This window comes from Centrocercus urophasianus, unplaced genomic scaffold (assembly GCF_019232065.1).
Source record: "Centrocercus urophasianus isolate 14NV4802_14NV808 unplaced genomic scaffold, USGS_Curo_1.0 seq_12, whole genome shotgun sequence".
Lineage (NCBI taxonomy): Eukaryota > Metazoa > Chordata > Aves > Galliformes > Phasianidae > Centrocercus > Centrocercus urophasianus.
Genome location: NW_024884364.1, coordinates 54331061 through 54348171, shown reverse-complemented (window position 1 = coordinate 54348171; position 17111 = coordinate 54331061). Strand labels below are relative to the sequence as shown.

At 37.0% G+C, this 17111-nt stretch overlaps 1 protein-coding gene across 1 annotated transcript in view; it reads right to left on the bottom strand.

Annotated features, from left to right (window-relative positions):
• OCA2 (OCA2 melanosomal transmembrane protein) overlaps positions 1-17111 on the bottom strand; it is a 232421-nt gene that overhangs the window by 123128 nt on the left and 92182 nt on the right. The window contains exons 18-21 of the mRNA XM_042810547.1: positions 13601-13728; positions 8775-8834; positions 8066-8170; positions 2101-2194 (exon numbers count right to left, since the gene is read on the bottom strand). Coding sequence (XP_042666481.1) covers positions 2101-2194; positions 8066-8170; positions 8775-8834; positions 13601-13728 — 387 coding nt within the window. The remainder of the gene's footprint in view (positions 1-2100; positions 2195-8065; positions 8171-8774; positions 8835-13600; positions 13729-17111) is intronic.

Sequence of the window (17111 nt, the reverse complement as noted above, 5' to 3'; positions counted from 1 at the left end):
TGAGATTATCCTACCTTGAGAATTCCTTCACAACGCTTCAGTGTAATTTTAAAGGCCAAACTTCCTTTTTTTTTTTTTTAAAGCCTCTTCTCTTCCTTTTTTTGAATATTTGCTAGAACTTTCAAATGAAAATCTTTTCTATCATTTCCATTCCCTACCTACAAACTGCTATCCATTAGCTTCTGATTTTGACGAGGGGAGTAATTAGTTGGGACTAATTCCACAGACTTACACTCCCATGAGATCTTTGCTAGTATCAGCACTCACACAGCTTTATCCTAATAGAGTACTGTTTGGAGAGTTTAAAGTTTTGCAGATAATGACAATGCCCTTACTTCTTATCACAGTATTTATATGTAGTCTATTTTCAAAAATGAACATTCCTTGAGTAGTACCCTTAAATCAGACAATTTCTATATTAATTAAATGTGTATAATTGTGTTATACAGCAAACATAGAAGTCTGTGTTAAGCCCCAGCAATGCTTCAAGAAATCAAATTAAGGAATTTGGGTTAACACAGTAACTGATACTGTAGGAGTATCAGCTGATATACGTAAAGACTCCAAAGCAGGGAAAGTGTCTCTTGCTTAGAATAAGTCAGTGAAATCTCATCAGTTTTAGCTCCTTATGAGGTTTGTTGGTTTTTTTTTTTTAATCTGAAATTTTAATGAAATCAGAGTATCTTTGGTGATTAGCAAATGGAGAAGAAAGGTGATTTTTCATGGCAAACATCTATATAAAGACATGCTGAATATTCAGATCACTAGTTTTAAAAGGGAGCAGATTTGCAGATTAACGTCACAATGTAATAAGTAATAATGAGTACAAAAAAGACATTCGTAAAATGAATAAGTGTTGTTTAGTATAAATTGTCCTGTTTTTGCAACATGCTCTTAAAATTCCATCTGTAAATTGCATCATTATAATATTTGTTTGGTATTAAGGTCACTTCTACTAGCAATCACTTAACTAAATTAACGAATCCAAACTTGTATTAGTCACAAAATGGTTTCTGGCTTTAATTTCCATAAACAAAGGAAACTATTTCAAGGAGGAAACTATTCAAGGGAGGAAAAAGGGTTGGATTCATTGCTATTGATTGAAAATTATGTTATCCATTTTAACTTTATTTAACTTAACTGCCTAAGTATTTATGGATTAGAACACAGTTCAGTACAATGTAATTAGCATTAACATTCTCAGTAGTAGAAAACAATACTAACACTATTTCCCATTAAAATTTTACATATTTTAATTGCACTTAGTGTACTTGTTACTGCGTCATGAAAGCTTCATATGCCATTTGCAGAACATATAGCAGAGTAATCAAGTATAAACATTAATTTAAAAATTACTTGAAGGCTATTCTCCTTTGTTATTATAATAGAGAGGAAATGTTGAGTCTACAATAGATACATGGTACATTTTTAATTTAAGAAAAAATATACAGTAACAATGCCATCTGCTTGTTTTATACTAATGAACTGACAATATAAGAAATCCCAGTTAATATCAAGATGGGTATTAGAAGAATGGCTATTAACTTTCATTATTTGAGGTACATTTCCCAAATACTTCAATGAGATGTTCCTTAGAGAAAGGAGGACTAAATAGCTCAGCAAATGGATAGTCAACCCATTTCTATAAGCCAGCCAGAAAACCTCCTAGCAACTTCATTAGGCTTTGAATCAAGCTTTCAGATCTCAGCTATTATGCATTTTCTGCATCTTTTCAGTGAGCAATGATGGATCTCAGTTCTGGAAACTAAATATATTTTTAAATTTTCTCTCAGAAAAGATCAGAACTCCATAAGCACCATCTGGACTTCTGCTTTGTGCATTTGTATTTTATTCAGATTGTTGGGGACAATGCAACATCAGATATAGTCTTCAAAGAGAAATGGCAAAAATATGACTGTGGTGTATGCAGCACACACTGACTGGGATCCTCATCCAGGAGTTCTTTGAAGTCAAAAAGAGCAGCATCAGGCCCTCACTATGCTTTGCATAATTAAATAATTAAACATATTTGAAACAGTTAATACCTAACATAATTTCAAAGTTATTGCCTTACGCCAGCCTTCTCACATAAACACTTACCTCCTAGGCATGCACCCATGGCCAACGAGAATATTAATGGTTTAATAGGCAAGTTAACATCAGGATCTTTACTCAGATTGAGAAGAACAGGAATCTGTGATTTAAGAAGAAAAGAGAGTAAGATTCAGGAGACAGTGCTTAAGCAAACAACTAAAATACAAGCAAATCCAAATAACGATTTTTCTTTTTTTTAATGAGCATCTTTGCACAACACTCTTGGTTTGTGCTCAGTTTTGCCACTGACTGTTATAGTCCCACAAGGAGTAGGGAAGTTACTTGTAATGTCAGGCCAATCCTGTCACAGGTTGACTGCTGAAAAAACTGAAGATCCCTTAAGGTTTTGAGTGCATCCAATTGGAGCCTTCTATTTCAACAGAGAACTATCAGTGATTATACGCAGTTCCTCCTCCAGTCCTTGAAATTTGAAGGGCAGAGCTATCATCCCTCTTCTACCTGGAAACTGCTGAGATGCCTAGACCTGGACCCAACCACATAGAATGCATCAATAACTAAAATATTCTTAGATTCTTGTTATAACCAAAGGTGTCTGATCTGTTACAGAAAAAACTGACAGACATCAATGTGACAGTCCTCTGAATTCATAAGAGTTGAGCTATTTTATTATTTAGACTAATTATATATAAAAATATATACATATCTATATTTTATATGTATACATAAAATATATTTTATCCTAGGAAACATTTGCAAGTTTTATGAATTTCATTTAATATTTTTTTAGCAAATAAAAATAAATCATTATAGAAAAAAATATTTGTAAATCAAATCAGGTTCATAGGGAAACATTACCGACTTCATCGGGCAATTGGTATGGAGACCAAACATGCAGCAGGCAAGATTTCCAGTAGCCCTAGATCTCAGTCATTACCAACCTTCAAACCTAAGAAACCTCAGCTTTAGTTGGGGAAAACTTTTTTTTAAATTTCCACTTCATTGAGTAACTGATTGGTTTGAAAGAAAGGCTTAATCAGTGCCTGTAGAAAAATGGTCATTAGCAAAGGGAGAGGTGATAGTATTTTTGACCTGTTTCTGAGATGTGCAGAAATTTACTAGACCAAAGGAGAGACTAAGAATAACAAAAATGAAACAGTGAGAAACCAAGCAGAAAGTGATATATGGAAATAACTGTGATTTGTCTTAAAATTAATGCTTTCTCAGAATCCAGAATTTACACTAGTGGTTACAGTTATCACTTTTAATCCTCCAATTTGTCCTTTGGATACATTACACAAGTCTGATCTCAGAGATGGAGCTGTTGCTTCCTGAAAAATGTTCTCTGTTTTAATGGCCGAATGATGCTCATCATTTTCTGAATGCATGTGTTCTTTTGGTGAGAAACAACATGCAGGTTTTGTGAAATCCCTTACTTCACCCTCCCTAATGCCATTGGTGCTAATCATCCCTCCTAAATTCTTTCATTGGTTAACCAAGATAAGGTAACGTTTGAACAGTTATTCCTGAATTGTACACTGCCTGAAGATAGATATTTCTGTTTAAGGCCTGAAGAAAAGAGCATGCCAGACATTTTGCCTGTTTATTTTTTTTTTTCCATGATTAAGTCATGAAAGATTTCAATCTTTGTTTCTCTCAAACCACCACTTCCAGAGCACAATATGCAGTTCTAATTGTGGTTGCATTTATTTCAGTACGGTGTTTTGTTTCAACATGAAATGAAATAACTTCAAACACAAGTAACGAATCCCCAAATTAAGACATCTAGCTCAATTTAAATACAGCATTTCTTCCTGCTATGCAATTTTGACCCAAGAACAAGAGACAATTATTTACTTCCTTGGAATTATTTGCAAGTATCTCAATGTACTACAGATGCGTGACACAATCCTGCACTATGCAGGCTAGCAACATTTTTTAAATTAGATGACTCCTTCTGTCATGCTCTGCCCTGCAGACATGGAGAAGGTAGGTATGTAGAAGGTATTAAAATGACAATCCTATTTTCTAGATTTTGAGTTCAATCCTAAAGCTGGTGCCAGTGAGATCTCAAATGCAGAGCAAGTAATGCCATTTTCACACCCCATTGGTGAGAACTGTGTGCCAAGCAGAGGCTTATAGTCCTCCAGGGGCCCCTCTCTAATTACAGCACTATGAAGAACATGAGAAGAAGCAGTGCAGAGCTTCCTGGCAGAAAGTCAGATGGGTGATTCCCTGCTAGGTATTTGCACTAGAAATGCACAGTGCTCCCATCAGAAAGTTTAGTCTTCTGTTTACTGAAGGAGCTCAGCTCCATGAGTTCTCATTGACCAATAAATAAATCCCTATTGACTGAAGACACAAAAACAACTTAGAAGAAAGTCTGTGATCAAAGGTGTCAAACTTTATCATCTTTTAAGCACAAAGATTCATTGCATCATAACAACAGAAAGTGCAGTTTTGTAATCTGACTAGTTTCTAAAAACTTTCTAGCTCTGCTGGAAATTTCGGTATTGAACTACTTCACATTACAGCTTGATTGGCAGAATCTAAATAAAATGTGTGGTACAGCTCACAAAGGAAAGCCTAATCACCTTCACACATTCTATATGACTATCCATCTCCAAGTAAATAGAAAAAAAGAAAACAACATAACTATCAGAAATGATGAATGTGCTTGGAAAAAGTAGAGTGTTCTCAAACACTCAATACAGAAAGGTGTCAGTCATTAATCTTATTTTGATACTAAACTGCATTTCTCATAAGCAAAAATGTGATCAAACTGTTACCATTTTCACACCTTACTGCCACAACCTCTTCTCTTAATTACCAAAGAGTAAATTGAATCAAGGCCTTTATCCTATTCAACTATGTTTATGAAAAAGCTTGCTCATGAGCATGACACTCTCCCAGTCAAGGAGACAGAAGAAACAGCTCTTTTGAAATTGTGAAGACCCTTTTCTGAAATACAAACAGAAATGATAATTTAGCTTAGCTTATTGAATCTCAGATATGCAAGGAGGAGACCAAAGAGGAAAGGCACTTCTACTCTATCAATGCTACTCTCCTCCTGGGGTGGCATAAGCTACTTCTGAGAGGGTTTAATTTTATTCCTCTCAAATTTAATATTTGTACAAGTAATCTCAAACTACCATCATGCAAAAAGGACAACTTAAACATTCATTCATGTTCATGACATATATATGCAGCACGGTACAAGGCATCAAGTTATATTACCCATCTTGTCTACTTATGCAACATGATGGTGAAACAGCAACATACATCTTTAATTTAAGGAGTCATTTCTGTTCTACAACTTAAAGTTTCACAGCACACATTTTGCTAAGAACTAAATGTGTTAAAGATGTCTTCTCTGTTCAAACTGCAGAGAATGTGCATTAATAGAAAAAAAAAAGCTATTTCTAGTTTCTCAAGTTGTTGATGTTAGGTCTGTCTACAGTCTGCTAGGGTTCAGTCTTACACATTTATTGAGCACTGAAATGCAGAACATACATCTTCAGCAGGACAGAAGGAAAGAAGATCCAAAAATAAAAGGCACTAAGAATATAAGATTCTGATGAAATTTTCAGCAGTGTAAATGAAATGATTCAGATATTTTAGAGGTAACAAATAGTTGTCCCAAAATTATCTGCTTTCTAACAACAACCTGTCAGTGACCAAGTCACCTTGCAGCCAGGTGATTAATTGAAATTGCTCGTTACATTGTATTGAGGAAACAGTATTTAAGCTCAGCTAAGAGAAGGATTTATTACAGCTATATATTTAGTTCTGGCAATAAAATAAAAATATAAGCAGATGGCTCCAGCATATGCAGCTGATAAAACACGTCAATTAAATTAAAGAGCGTGCTGATAATTAAATCACATCACCTAACATTCTAAGGGCAGAAATCTGTGGCTATTTAAATGACAATACTAGGAAAATACAGACTTTAAAAATGAATGAATCTTCTTGTTAAGGAATGTCACTGTGAGTTTAGCCTTTTCAAAAAGGAATTAAAAATCAGAGGGTTAATAGAATGACACATAGAGCATCAGAACATGATTCACCACATTTGTTACTCAGACAAAGGCTAGATATACAACACGGGGGAAAAAAAAAAAAACAGCCTTGCCATTCTAGAATTAAAATGCTGAAGACTTGGCAGCTAAGGTTTTGGATTATTAATTTTTTATGCATAGAACATGTTGTGGGTTGCTTAATGCAGCTTCCAGATACATTTATATATATTAAATTTGTCACTGCAACACAGTTCTTTGCATACAGAATTCATACAGTTTCCCACAAGGGCTATGACTAACTCAAAATTTGCTACAGTAGAATTTATTCATATTAAAAAAAAAAAAAAAGAAGAAGATTGATTTTCCTATAATGTGTGGACAGCTATCACAATTGCTAGGCATGTTTATGCAATTAAGTGTAATAAACAATCATTCAAATACTCTTAATTAGAAAGCTGTATCTTCACTTTCCAGTGCTTGAAAAGAACGTAAAAATCCTGGGATTACTGTACAGCAAGTAAATTTCAATCTCTTCATCTTTCTGGGGGGCAGTTTGTGACCTTTGCATTTATGACAAGTTATGTGAAGCAAAAAAAAGGGGATATGCTCTGAAAACTGTTTTGTCATTGTGTAGATTCAATGTTTTATTTTTGGTTTAATACAAAGTTTTACCAAGACAGGAACAGTAAGAGTGAACAATTTATAATCACCTAATTCACTTCAGCAACTTAGTGCACTGTTTCAAGTAATGCTTTCAAAAGCATCCCCTGTAGCTTAAAATTCTTGTTCAGTTCTGAGATCTTTGCAGAGAATCCAGTTTAACTGCCTCTATACACAAATTCCATACTATACTGACACTTTTGATAGTGATGTTGTGCCACGTTTACTCTTGTCCAGAGCAAAGAATAATCCACCAATTTTGAACTGTTGCACTGAAAAGATGAGGTAAGATGTACAAGGATAAGATGTTTCAAATAATAAACTAATCTGGTTTGTACCATTTAGGAATTTTTAGTATACTCATAGTCTCCTTAAAAGAAGTTTCCTTTCTTTCCTTTCAAAATACATCAAAGTCTTGTTGATCTCTGTGAATGCAGCTGTTTGGTCCTTTTTATTACTCCAAACCAACTTTCACAGACTAGTTGGATATGAGGCAGAACCTTTTAAGCTAAGATTTTTGCATTATTGCTTAACAGTCCTTAAGTGTTTGCTTGAAGGTGACTCATCCTGAACCAGTATTCCTCTTCATGCCTATTGTTTGCAGTCTACTGTTGTTAAATCAATATAGTTTAACAGGAAACACCACAGTAATAAAACCAAAGTACCATAGTAGCAAATAATTACAGAGCAGTTGCAAATTTATCCAAACTGTTCTAAGCCCTGTATGAAGTGTCTTAAACCTTGACTCAAAGTGAACACAGAACATGGTGTACAATTAATAATTCCTATGGTATAATGAAGGAACTACTGCACTTTAAACAGAGATCTTGATTGAACAATTCTATTACTTACTTGCTACTTTTCTGATGTTAAGTCTCAGCTGCTGAAAAACTTGTTATGTTTAATATGATTTGCTGTTTTATGAAGTAATTACATAAGTTAGTAACAGAAAGTTCAAGTATTAGCAAACATTAGAAAACATTAGTGTAATGTTAGAGGGAAAACAGTTAGAGGGAAAACATTGACAGATGCAGATGGATAATGGAAGTGTCCATCAAAATACAATTTTACTTTTCAGCTATGTATGTTGATATGGCAGGGTAGGAGAGAAAATGCAGAAACACAACTCAAACAGTGAAACTAGTTCCACAGCCAACTTCAGCTGTTAGCAGCAATGGTAAGGTAGATGCCTAAACAGCGTGAATGAGCTTGTAACAATGATGAAATCCCAGAGAATAAAGAAAATTACAACATAGCACATCATAACCAGTAAACTTAGCTTCCTTCTCAGCACCAGGAAGAGGAAACATCGAACCTGCAAGGAATCCTACCATTGTAGCTGTAAATGGGATATTGTCAATCACAGACGAGGCCAAAGCAGATACCCAGAGCACTAAAATGATGGCCACTGCCAAGCGCTGGTCCTCAGGAACCACCTGGAATTAAAATAAGTTATTTTATGACTTTGTGAGATCAGTATTGCTGCATCTCCCTAATGGCACAATCACACAGGTGTTTACAGTTTAATTTACCAACACCTATTATTCCTTCAGGCTCTGAATAGGATAATGTATTTATATTCAACTTGTAACAATGATGAAAATAATCTTTAAAATAGCATTTTAAAGAAAATAACCTGTCATTTAATAGCACAATTACTAAACTTTTTTCCAAGGAAATTAAGACCAATAGAAATAAAAGGATTGATATTTTTGATACACATGTTTCAGACCCAAACAAACAAAAAAAAACCAAACCAGCACAACTGTGAATTTTCCTCTTTCACTGTTTATATTTGTTCGCACCTCAGCATTTTTTTTTTGTTGTTCATTAACCTACAGAAAAGGTTTTTCTTTTTCATTTATAGTGACATTTCTTCTAGCTGTGTGCAGACATACACACCCCAAAGTACAACATCCCTTCTAGGTATTGCTGATGCAGGAGTACAAAATTCAAAATGAAAGTATTTTTCAGTATTATTCTATTGGAGTAAAGCTATTTTCCTTGCCTGATAAACTACTGTAAATATTTCAAACATACCTTTATTAGCAAAGCTGTCTGTTCTCCTATGTAGTCTATTAAATGCAGATGAGCCAAAGCCTAAAAAAAGGCAATGATACCAACTGATGAGGTATTTGCTGCGGATACATTTTTCCAATGAACATAAGCAAACACAATTCATTTTCATCCAAGATGTTGGTATTCATCTCATGTAGCTTTTACAGCAACTTTGCAGTTTGTGGAAGGAATAGACAAGACAGAAATTGTAGTTGTATTTGTAGAAGTGAGTTGCACCAGAAAGAGCAGTGAGATTGCTTAAAGAGCATGGGGCACAGGCATTAGAGTATAGTTGAAATGTAAAGATTACATTCTTCAATGAACACGTTTTCTGAGGATAACTGATTTTTTATCCAATGGCCCCAAAACCTTGGATATAATTGTAACCATAATATAGACAGTATTGTGTTTAAAAGGTCGGATGCAATCAGGCATCTTGTGTTCAGACTCAGGTGAAAAGAGAAAGCAAAATACATTTTTCCATTAAACAGCTGCATCAGACCAGTAAAAGAAACAGTGTTGCCCATCAGCTGAAACCAAGCAAGAGACCTTAGATGGATGGAAATTGGAAGAGAGACAGCAGCACTTAGGAGACAGGAAAAACAGCTATGTGATGGCACACAACCTGAGGAGGCTGCCCCTGTAACCACTGGTCCGGGGGACAGCCAGCTCCAGCATGCTGTCCTCCCAGGGGGAGCAAACTCCCATTTGCACAGAATGCCTGTATAATATCTCATGCAGCCCTGGTTACTATCATGCATGAAAATACTCCAGTTTGATAGCTATGGCTTTGGATTCTCGTTGGGCAAACAGAAGAATGCAAACTGAGTCCTCACACCCCACGAGAATGATCTATTCCTTCAAAAAACAAAGTGAAAGGAAAAATTTAACTCATGAGAGAGAGCCCTTAATTCACTTTGCTTGTATTTTTCTTACAGGTGTGCAGAGTGAAGCACTATTTTCAGGTTGAATGGGATACATCTATCTCTTGACCTGTCTGTTTTTCAGGAAAGAAAATCACATTATTTTTTACTCAGGCTGGACCTAGGTGGCTGACTTGCTTTCTGTTTTCCTGCCACGACAGAAAATCAGTTAGCTGAGACATTCTGCTGACTGAGAGCATTGCTACACAGAGCTGCAGAGGTCAGCATTCACATGTCATGATGCCAGAAACAATAGGCAGTCAAACAGAGCCCTTCAGAGTCATCACTGGGAAAAATGAATAAATAAATAAGTAAAATTGAACTCGCATGCTGTCAAATCTCATGACAGAGATGGATGAAGGTCCTAACTGGTACCGAGTGGTGCAGTGTAAGACACAGTAACATCAGAATGACAGCATAGCTGTCATCCAGACCAGCAATTCCTGCACCTGTATCTCAGCTGGGCAGCAGTGTGCAACTATCTGGGTACCACCAGCAGCAAAGGGCACCAGCACCCATCTGCTGGAGGAGCAGAGTAGGCAGGCTGGTAGTTTTCAGCTTGCCAAGAGAGTGGGAGATGTAGAGGTAAAGGCAAGGAAGCTCTGATGCATACAAGTCAGGACAACTCACTGAGAAGATCCGAGGGAGCACTCTCCCATTGAGAAACATAGGCTAGAGTACAGCCAGCAATGCTGGTGCAGAGATTGCATTAATTTTTAACAACGCATTGCACAGGAAAAGCTATATCTACATTTAAACACGCAGCACAGAGAAAACAAGTGACAGGTGATAAGGCTTTTAATAACACATGCATTCACCCTACATTAAAAATAATGACATTTTTTCATTGCTTTAACTTTTCAGGATAAAGTTTTTTAACAGTTTTTTATAATCTTAAGTTACAGCATTGACTTGATGCTATTGGAGTTGCTATACGAGCTCATTAACTCAATGTTTATCAAAGTCATTTTTAAAATGTATGCAAAAGAAATAAGAATGAGCTGTCATATTTTTCTGTGAGTGCTTTGTGTTCAGACTCAAAAGCAAACTTCTTAACACATAGTTGTCAGCACACAGAGCTCAGCGTTATATCTTGTTAAGACTGCTGCCTTATTATTTAACTATCCAACAACACAACATATTTCTTTTCAGTAACACTCAACATTCCTTTTGGAATCCAGACATGGCACTACAAAAGAGATATTCAGGTAAGAGGGAAGCGAGGGAAGGATGTGTACATTGCTCCTGCAATAGTCAGTCTGCAGGTAGCCCATCACATTAGAGATGTGACAGCACTAATCACACAACCAACTTTAAGATGTCTACAATATCCAGGCTAATTGCCTGCGAGCACCTAGCTGAAAGGTAGCAATTAGAACTCTGCCACTGGATTCCCAAGGATGTAAGCTGCACACAGGATCTCCAGGATCTTCCTGTGCACTCTGAGAGGAAGAGATATTACTGCACTAATTGGTGCCTTCCAGCATATGAGTTCCCGAGTGACAGCTCAAAATTAGAGCCTTACTGCTGAAAACATCAGGTAACATTTTAGATAAAAGTTTATACAGAAAAATTTGCATGAATCACTCTTATGGGGAGGATGTCATGATGACTGATGTAAATAAACTCTGCCTGAAGGGACTGAAGGTAATGTGACCATTTTTGACTGAACAAAACAGTGTACGCTGAGAGGCACAGGAATGTATGCCACAGAAAGAAGCAGAAAGATGTTATAGTCTGCAACAGCCAGTTCTGAACAAGTACTAAAAAGACAGTTGTAAAGATAAATTACCTGAGGACACAATTGAAAACAAGAGAGATTCAAAGGATGTACATCTTTTTCATTGCAAAACATCTACCAGACTGAACTGACAAGCACCCAAAGGCAGAGCCTCCAAGAACTCCTGTGTTTACGAAACTCGTTACATTTTCCAAAGTGTATTGCAGTCTAGGTCCCACACTGGTTTTTAAATGTACATTCTAATAGTAAAAGGAACGTTTCTAGCAGTAAGAAATAGTTAGACAGTGGGAACCATCCGAGATGAAGGTCCCCAAGAATAGGAACTGAAAAGTGCAGAGAGCCTGAACTGTGGAAAGATTCTCCATACCTCAGTGCGCATATTTACTTTGACTTCTTTTCTTGACATGGTTAATCTTAAGAAAAGAAAAATGCCTTGGCAAAGAGTGCCAACTCCTGCTAATCTGAAGGATAAGGAATGACACATCCATTTTTCTTATTTTTCTGAGTATCTTTCTTATTCATTCATGGGAGATAAATGAATATCTCCCAATATTTTTTCTTGACTATCTGTAAGAGCTTCTTTCATGACCTTAAATTGCTGTTATTCTAAGCGCCGGGAAAAAGAAATCTTTCATTAGCAAACTATTCACTGCTGATCTGAGAAACCATAAGAGTGAAGTTCAGTGAATTATAACAGTCATATCTGAAGTCTATCAGCAAATGGCAAGTAAGTTGCTGGTTTTTTTTGGTTGTTTTTTTTTTTTTTTTTTTTTTTTTTGTGCTTTACTGTTATTGTACAGTCACACAGCACTCAAATCAAAACTGTTCAAGCTAAAACAATAAATACGTCATGGAATGTAACTAATACACTGTCATTGCAGCAGTAAAACAAAGTAAAAAATGGCTTCAAAATGGATCCCCTATGAGATCCAGAAAACAGAAGGACATACAGAAGCTGATATAACGAACTGAATTGCCTGTCCCAATAAATGTGCTATAAATCAAAATTTCCTGATGAGTTCTAGTCCTTCTAGCTCTCAAACAAGCTTCTTAATCTTAATCAGAGTTTCTTTTCATCTTCTCAGAGGTTACCAGATTTTGACTTCCAGTTTTGGAATTAATTAGAGTTAGCTCTAATTAATTAATTATTCACTGTTTGTAGTGAATTTAAATTTAGGTTTTTTGTTTGTTTGTTTGTTTCCCTCCTGTTTTTATAGATCCCAATTTACAAATTCTTGAGTTCTTTGCAATTACTAAGGGGTATATGAAGGTGTTGTATGTTATATTCCAGGCTCTTCCCAGCCTACTTATACAGACATTTCACTACCTATGACAGTGCCAGTGGTCAAGGGAGTTTTATCAGCCACCTTTGCAAAACTTGACAACATCACTAAATGGAACAAGTAACAACTAAAAAATCCAGAGCATTCTAGGGAATGCACAGACACCTTATTGATATGTAAATCTGAGTATTCATACAAAGATACTCCAAGTATTTGAGGTAAAAATAAATCCATTCAATCTATATGAAAGCACCAAATAAACAGGATAAAATGTTTCTGGGTAAAGCAGACCATCAGAAACAGACAGACACAAAGAAACTACACAGTCAGTTGCCCACAAATCTTGAGTACTGAACATCTTTTTCAATTACAATTACAAATTGAAATTCAGTGATGTTACCCTTTCAAACCATTCTCCTATATCTGTCAAGCCAATTGATAGCCTGCATGCAGCAGACAATATTAGAAGCAGTTTTCAACTATGGCTTGTGCTCTTTTATTTCTTCTGTTGCTTGTCTAAAGAATTTCAGAGTAAACACATAAATATATATAAACTATCTGAACACAGGGGCCACAGACTACCAGGAAAAAAAAATTCAAGTTATTGGAAATGACTGTATTGAACGAACACAGCAAATGCAGCAGAACAAAAGTGGGACCAGGCATAGAGTGAAAAATTATTCAGAACCAACTTCCAGCACTCCACCATTTCGCTCCATACAACTGCAACTGCATTCAATCTTCCCTGTGCCTATGGGATTGAACATACAGGATGCTTCTGCCTTTCAACATATATGCTCTCATAACTCACATTTTAAGTCGGTTCTAACTGCTCAGGCTTTAGAAATCACAAAATCTTACCTCCATGAGAACAAATAATGCCGCAAAGAAAAGAAGGGTTGCCCATTCCACTCTGCTTAATATCATCTCAAAATCATGGATGTCTGCTAGCACTAGCAGCCAAATGGCTCCCAAAATGGCAATCCAGCCTGCAGAGGCAAAAGAGAGAACATCAGGAAAAGAGAGAACAATGCTTCACAATTCACTTGCTGTTTACAGCAATGTAAAAGTTATAGTATTGCATTTTTCAGTTAAAGGTTTTTTTGTCTCTAGTGCTGTGTCAGGTGAAGTTCAAACATAATCATAGAATCATAGAATTGTTTGAGTTGGAAGGGACTACTTAAGGTCACCTGGTTTAACTCGCCTGCAGTGAACAGGGACACCTACAGCTCGATCAGGTTTCTCAGAGCTCCATCTAGCCTGACCTTGAATGCCTCCAGAAATGGAGTACCCTCCAAAAATCTGGACAACCTGTTCCAGTGTTTCTGTCATTGCTACCTGTAAAAAACTTCCTCCTCAGATGCAATCCAAATCTCCCTTTTTTTAGTTTGAAACCATTTCCCTTTGTCTTCTCACAGCAGACCCAGCTAAAGAGTCCATCCTCTTCCTTCTTACAGCTCGCCTTACATACTGACAGCTGCTCTCAGGTCTCCTTGGAGCCTTTTCTTCTCCAGGCTGAACAGCCCCAGCTCTCTCAGCCTGTCATCTCAGGAGAGGCATTCCAATCCTTGGATCGTTTTTGTGGCCCTCCTCTGTACTTGTTCTATTCAGTTCGTGTCTTTCCTGTACTGAGGACTCCACATTTGGACAAAGTAGTCCAGGTAAGGTCTCATTAGTACAGAGTAGAGGGGCAGGATCACCTCCCTTGACCTGCTGACCGTACTTAATTTGATATAGCTCAGGATATGGTTGTTAGAAGATAGATAGAAGGGCTCTGCAGCCTCCTGAAAGGCTCACTGCAGCCCCAGGACATTGAAGAATCAAGGGCTACGTGCCGTAGAAAACAATTTCAGGAAGTAAAAAACTCTTTGAAGCAGCACAGAGATCAGCTTTAAGCAGCACAGGAGACTCTCTCCAGACAGGATCTCTCTATACATCCTCACATGTTAAGACACATTTTGGTAACTGAGAGAAAATGCAGAAGAAATGTGCAATCAGACAAAGAACATAATTCATGAATCTCCTAGCAATACTCACTTTCTCTGCACAGCTAAAATGCATTCTGGAGCTATTTGATTCCTCCTGAACATTTCATTCTTGAACAGTAGAATGAGACTTCAAACAAGAAATAGATAAGTTGTATTTTTTTCTCCTTGGGATGATGATCTTTTTTTCTGCCTTTCTTTTTCTCTTCTTTAACTTAAATAGTAGTTTTTTTCTTTAATGAGTAAAACCAAGATACATAATTTGAGGCTTTTTAATGGCATGGAAACAAAGCATCCCACCTCTTCAAGTCATTTCTCCCTTTGTTGTGACTCTTTCAGATACCTGCTATTTCATATAGTCACTGTTGAAAAGTGATGAATTCAAAAAACTGCAGAACAAGTAAGGAGGAAAGAATAACAATCGCTGCTGTCAAAAAACTTTAAATCACAAACTTAAAATCAAATTTAAAGTGTGACTTAGGGAGAATAGGTCTCTGCTACGCAGCACATAGATGAATAAAGTGAGCAGTCTACAGCAGTCCTCAAGAACAACAGGGTTGCTCCTCTGTTAGGTTAAAGAAATAGAGATCCAAAACCATCCAAGAGCTTAAGATCAAAATCAACCTCTATTCCATTTTAACCTCATGTAAATTTCAGAAGAAATAAAGAAACCAAAGTTTCTGCCTGTTCATGAAGTAAATGTTAATATTAATATATTTTTTTTTTCAAAATGCCAAGTCAGTAAAATCTGATCTTGGTGCCTCATTGGAACCAAAATCCAAATTCTCATAGCCAGCTTTGCTCATCACCAAATACTGAAACATTACCATGCAGCAAGCTGAGAAAGTTTGGTCCCTACTTTCTCACAGTGTTATAATTAGTGCTTGGTCAAAAGTATCTCATGCATGAACATTATACTGCAAGAGAGGAGGAGAGCTAAAGCCATCACAAAAGAGAGAACCAGGTGGGAAAACCCATCTGGTCCCTCTCAAAAGTGTCATAAGAAGCTGTCATGTCAACTTGCCCTTCCTTCATTCAAGGCAGGCAGACTCCAAAACCAAAACTTTGCCCTGCTTGTTATGAAATGTGGCACAGACAGGGTCAGTTCATTCTATATCACTTGCAGGCAGAGGGATGTCAAGTAGCAGAAAAGGTCTGGTTCAGCTGTTATCAAGAGGAAAGCTGGACGTTTGCACTGGAATAAAAGATGTATAGATTTTGCACTTCTTTGAGTCTTTGCCTTCACAAAAGGAACACTTATTTCCTGTGAAGAATTGGTATTTCTGCCACCCATTGAGAACAGACTCCAGGGCTGACCTCAGAGTGGCAATACTCTGCATTCCTCGAGTTGAACGCTGGATCATGGCACAAGCCGATAATGGGTGCAGATTTTTTTGTGCACCTGGTCCTGGGTATGCGTATAGCTTAAATGTAGCAATGGCAAAGCTCATACAGAAGTTCTTCCAGGAAACTTTTAAAAGTACTCAATAGTCTCATCCATATCAAAGGCATTTGCAGACTGCAAGATCAGTTACAAATCACAGGGACAGGAGTACAATAGGAGTCTCCATAAAGGCAAAAGAAAGTGAGGAGGAAATTGTCAATTCATAGAACCATGAAGGTTGGAAAAGATTTCTGAGATCATCTAGTCTGATCATCTACTTACCACCAATCATGCCCACTAAACCACGTCCCTCAGTGCCACATCTATGCAGTTCTTGAACACCTCCAGGGACAGTGATTCCCTGGGAAAAACCACTATTAACTGGTTGCCAGCTGGATCTAACTCCATTCACCACCACTCTGGGCCCAGTCCTCCAGCCAGTTCTTTACCCAACAAAGAGTGTACCTGTCCAAGCGTGTACCTGCTTCCCCAGAATACTGTGGGAGACAGAGTTGAAGGCTTTATTAAAGTCCAGATTGACTAAATCCGGAGCCTCTTCCTCATCCACTAAAATTTCTGACACCTACTACATTTTTTGCAGTCTTCATCGATACTTTCTACCTCTCCCCAAAGTAAAATGAATCTGTCCACTCAAATTAAATAGCTATTTTCACTAAACACAAAGAAAGCAGTATGGATGTGCACTGGCTAATTTCAACTCTTAGGTGTCCACCAAATACCAGTAAAATACAGTGGGACCAACTCTTCCTTAAGTATAGATGGCGGCAATTCCTGTTAGAGGGGAAACTACCAGAGGAAGTAGACAGGTGCAGACTGGGAGCTCAGCAGCAGAATTTTACTGCTATTTTGCACACACGTAAGTGACATCATTAGGTAAATGGGAGTGAAGGATTAAAGAACAGGAATTTCTCAGTAGTTCTGGAACAATTTGTGATGAAACATGGGCATTATTTCTAACTTCCTGCCTCAACTTGAACATATT